Raw genomic sequence first — 4,046 nt, forward strand, 5'->3', positions numbered from 1 at the left:
TATATTCTCCACATCTAAAATAAACATATCATATTTTAACATGATTGTAAAATACCATGTTCTGCACAATATAAAAAATAAAAAGTGCTCCTAAATTTAGTTAGATTTTAATATTTTTTTTAAATAAAACAAAAAATAAAATGTAAATAAAAAGAACAACGAATTCAGAGTATTCAACCGCCTAAGTAGGAATGTGAGATTGGATTCTCACAATTTTATCGGATCAGGCCAACAATTTGCACAATACTGCACCCAAAGCAAAGCTGAGAGAGAGAGAGAGAGAGAGAACAAAAAGAAGAAAGTGTGGTTGTTCGTAGCGTGGGTGGCTCTTTAATTTGGGGGCGTGAGCAGCAGCAGCACCCAGTACACTCACTCCCTTAAACCTGTCACTCTTACTCTGTCACTGTCACATTAATCCCTCAGCACCACCCACTCTCTCTTTCTCTTTTTCTTTGCTCCCAAATCCCCATGACACTCAGACATTCCATTTTTCATTGTCCTTTCTAATTCTATCCCACTTTCATTAACCTAGTTTTCAATACCCCAATTTCTTTCTTTTTTTGTTCTTTGTCTCCCATTAACCAGTAATGTTGAGGATCCCGGACAACAACAACACCAATAGAAGGAACAACCTTGAAACTACCAGGAATCGCAGAGACGACAATGAATCTTCCTTGTTCGGTGGCGTTCCCAATAACACCTCGCCGCCATTGATGAACCTTCGCCCCGACCACGTTGCCGTCGGCTCACCTCTCACCAACAGAGCCCCTTTCACCACCACCAACAACAACAACGCCGCCGCCTCTCGTTTCTCGGCCGCAGACGGTGGCCCTGTCGGCAGTTCTCCTTATCCAGCTCAGTATCGCGGCGACCACTGTCTCTGGATGGACACCGATCAGGCGTCGGGATTCCACGTGGCAAACACCACCTTCGGCGCCGACAAATGGGTCGACGATCTGGGAGGAGGAGGAGGAAACGCACTGGCCAACAACTTCTCAAGAATGAGCATCGTCGAAAACGGAACCACCAAAAGCAGAAGCCCATACGACGTCGTGGAGGCTTACAGCAACAACAACAACGCATGCTCCATTGATTCCAATAACCTCCCTTTCTTCGATGAAACAACACCGCCGCCATTCTGCAACAACGCTGCTGGGGTTCCCGTATCGGTGACCCCAGGTTTTGTTCCCAAAGGTTACGCTTTTGAAGCTTCTCCAATGGCTCCGCAGCATCATGATCACCATGTGTACCATCACCATCATCACATCATGGACCAGAGGATGATGAAACAGGCTACAAGTGATAACAACCTTCATCAGTTGCAGCAGAAGCCGCAGCAGCAGCCGCCGCCAACACCGGCTTTCGTAAACCCTTACGTTTGTGACCGTTTCGTTGGGTCTCATCAGCAGCATTTCGGCGTCGAGTGTGAACCTCCCAATGGATGGGGCGGCGGCGTCAAGAACCCCTTCAGATTCTCTCAGATAATGCACCCTAGGCTCCCAGCGAATGCGCCCAGGGATATGGCGGCAATGGCAGTTGCTGCTGCCGCCGCCGCCGCTAACAGCGGTGAGTTTCCTCAGTGTATTTCTCCGATGAGAAATGGTGGTGACCGTGCTGCCTTTAGATGCGATAACAGCGTCATTATCCAAGGAAGAGAAATGGTAAAACCCTGCGTGGAAAGCACTGGTTACGGTGGTTCCGTAAGAGGTTTCAAGAAGGGTCACGGTCAAGGACAGGTTCCATGCGATGAGCTTCATCATCATCATCATCATCATAATAATGGCCAAGGTGGTGGTGGTGGTGGTGGAAACAACAACAATAACACCAACAACAACAATGGCGGTTTCGTGAGGGATCCATCGTCGGTGCCATTGATGCTGGATTTCTATAACCTAGCTGAGGCGCAGGGTTACGTGTACAACATGGCGAAGGACCAGAACGGTTGCAGGTTTTTGCAGAGGATGGTTGAAGAAGGCACCTTTGAGGATGTAAGGGTGGTTTTTGAAGGGATCGTTGAGAATGTTGTGGAGCTCATGATGGACCCTTTTGGTAACTACCTTGTTCAGAAGCTTCTAGATGTTTGCAATGAAGATCAAAGGTTGCAAATTGTTCTCATGCTCACTAAAGAACAAGGCCAGCTTGTCCGAATCTCCTTGAATACCCACGGGTACGTACAACCTAGACCTTTTAGCTTCCAATGACTCACTTAATTAACAACATTTGAGTCCAAAAAATGTTTTCATGCATTTCATATGTTTAAAGCTTAAAGTTTTTATTTTTCTATCAAAAACTTCATATTTTACGGATTCTTAAAAGTGCTTTTTGGTTAGTAATTAGTAAAAGCAGTTGTTGTTTTATGATCTTTAGTAATCCAGTGTTCTAAGACTGAGAAAAACATGCATAACTATTTCTAGCTAAACACACTTGTTAATTATTGTTCTAATGAAGAAAAGTTCTCAAATTTTTATCTAATGAACACTTATTAGCAGTTTATACATCAAAACTTTTTCTAATGAAAAACTTTAACAAGTCCTGTAAAGGCATTGGGTAACAACTTTTTTATACTATACACTATGGGGTAAGATGTGTTTGCTGTTCAAAAATGTTTTTTTAGACTCAAAACTTTGATATTCATTTGGACACTCTTCTCATCGAATAATGGAGAAAGTGTATATGTAGTGAAGAATTAATATGATTCAAAATTTGATGTATGTTGAAAAAAAAAACCCAACTTTTCCGAAATACTCTACATTGTTTTTGTTCTTGTGGTTCACTGAGGTGAATTTATTGTGCAACTTTTGGCAGTACGCGCGTGGTGCAGAAGCTGATTGAGACCCTCAACTCAGCGAAGCAAATTTCATTGGTGAAGGGTGCAATTCAACCAGGTTTCCTTGACCTTATTAAGGATCTCAATGGAAACCATGTCATACAACGTTGCCTGCAATGTCTTAGCTGTCAAGATAATGAGGTACTATTATATATAAAATACTAATAATTTTCTCTTTTATATAAGTGTTTACTGTTAACCAATTTTATCCATTACATTTGTGCATTCTTCTTGTGTACTTAATTCAATATCGTTTGATTTCATATGAGAATGAGACATTAAATTTGACTATGTAGCCTCCAAGCAAATGTTGTGAATGAATGTACTATTCATTCAGATTGAAATGATTCCCAAGTGATAATAATAATTCATGGCATCAAAATTGGTAATGAAAATAGGCTTTTAGGGATTTTCTGTCCTCATGTTAATAAAAATGTTATTTTTAGGAAAAAAATTGATATCATCATAAGCTTTGTCTTTGGGTTAAGAGAATTTTCTCAGAAAATGTTTAAAGGAAAGATTATAATATACATCGAAATATTATTAAAAAAATAGCATAAATAACAATACTCTTTTTGTCATTGTTTCCGTGGTAATATCATCATAAAACTATTATTTTTCTAACCTTTTACTCATGCATGCCAAAATCATAACTCATATATGCTTTTGGAGTGCATTATTCCCATAAATGCAGAAACCTAACATTTGATTATGTAATAATTTAGTTTCGCCGAATATAATCTCAATTTTATTCAGTGTCACATGATGATTGCCATCAGTTTGAATCTTCATAGAAATCAACAACCTGGCACAACTTCACATGGAATTCAAACCATGGATGCATGCAAGCAAGTTATACAAACAAACTTGTTTTAATTTAATATTAATTTACCACTTCAACATGTTTGGTACCAGCATTATTGTCACTAGTTTTACATATCAATATTAAGTTTGTAGGATTTTTAAACACAACTTTTATGTTTGTTTTCCTTTGAAACTTATTGACGAAATTGCTTTTTATATTGTTCATCTTTATTGTTGTTTTTGTGGCAGTTTATTTTTGAAGCTGGTGTAAAGTTTTGTGTTGACATAGCTACTCATCGACATGGATGCTGTGTACTACAACGTTGCATTGATTATTCCGTTGGAAAACATCGTGAGAGGCTGGTCGCAGAAATTTGCAAGCATGGTCTTCTCCTCGCTCAGGATCCATTTGGGT

General features: G+C 39.7%; 1 protein-coding gene across 1 annotated transcript in view; it reads left to right on the plus strand.

The window, feature by feature from the left end:
- The window catches only part of LOC107608433 (pumilio homolog 5), a 5,132-nt gene continuing 1,353 nt past the window's right edge, over positions 268-4,046 (plus strand). The window contains exons 1-3 of the mRNA XM_021106463.1: positions 268-2,167; positions 2,806-2,968; positions 3,881-4,044. Of these exons, the coding sequence (XP_020962122.1) occupies positions 588-2,167; positions 2,806-2,968; positions 3,881-4,044 (1,907 nt within the window). The 5' untranslated portion in view covers positions 268-587. The remainder of the gene's footprint in view (positions 2,168-2,805; positions 2,969-3,880; positions 4,045-4,046) is intronic.

Source organism: Arachis ipaensis, chromosome B07, assembly GCF_000816755.2.
Source record: "Arachis ipaensis cultivar K30076 chromosome B07, Araip1.1, whole genome shotgun sequence".
NCBI lineage: Eukaryota > Viridiplantae > Streptophyta > Magnoliopsida > Fabales > Fabaceae > Arachis > Arachis ipaensis.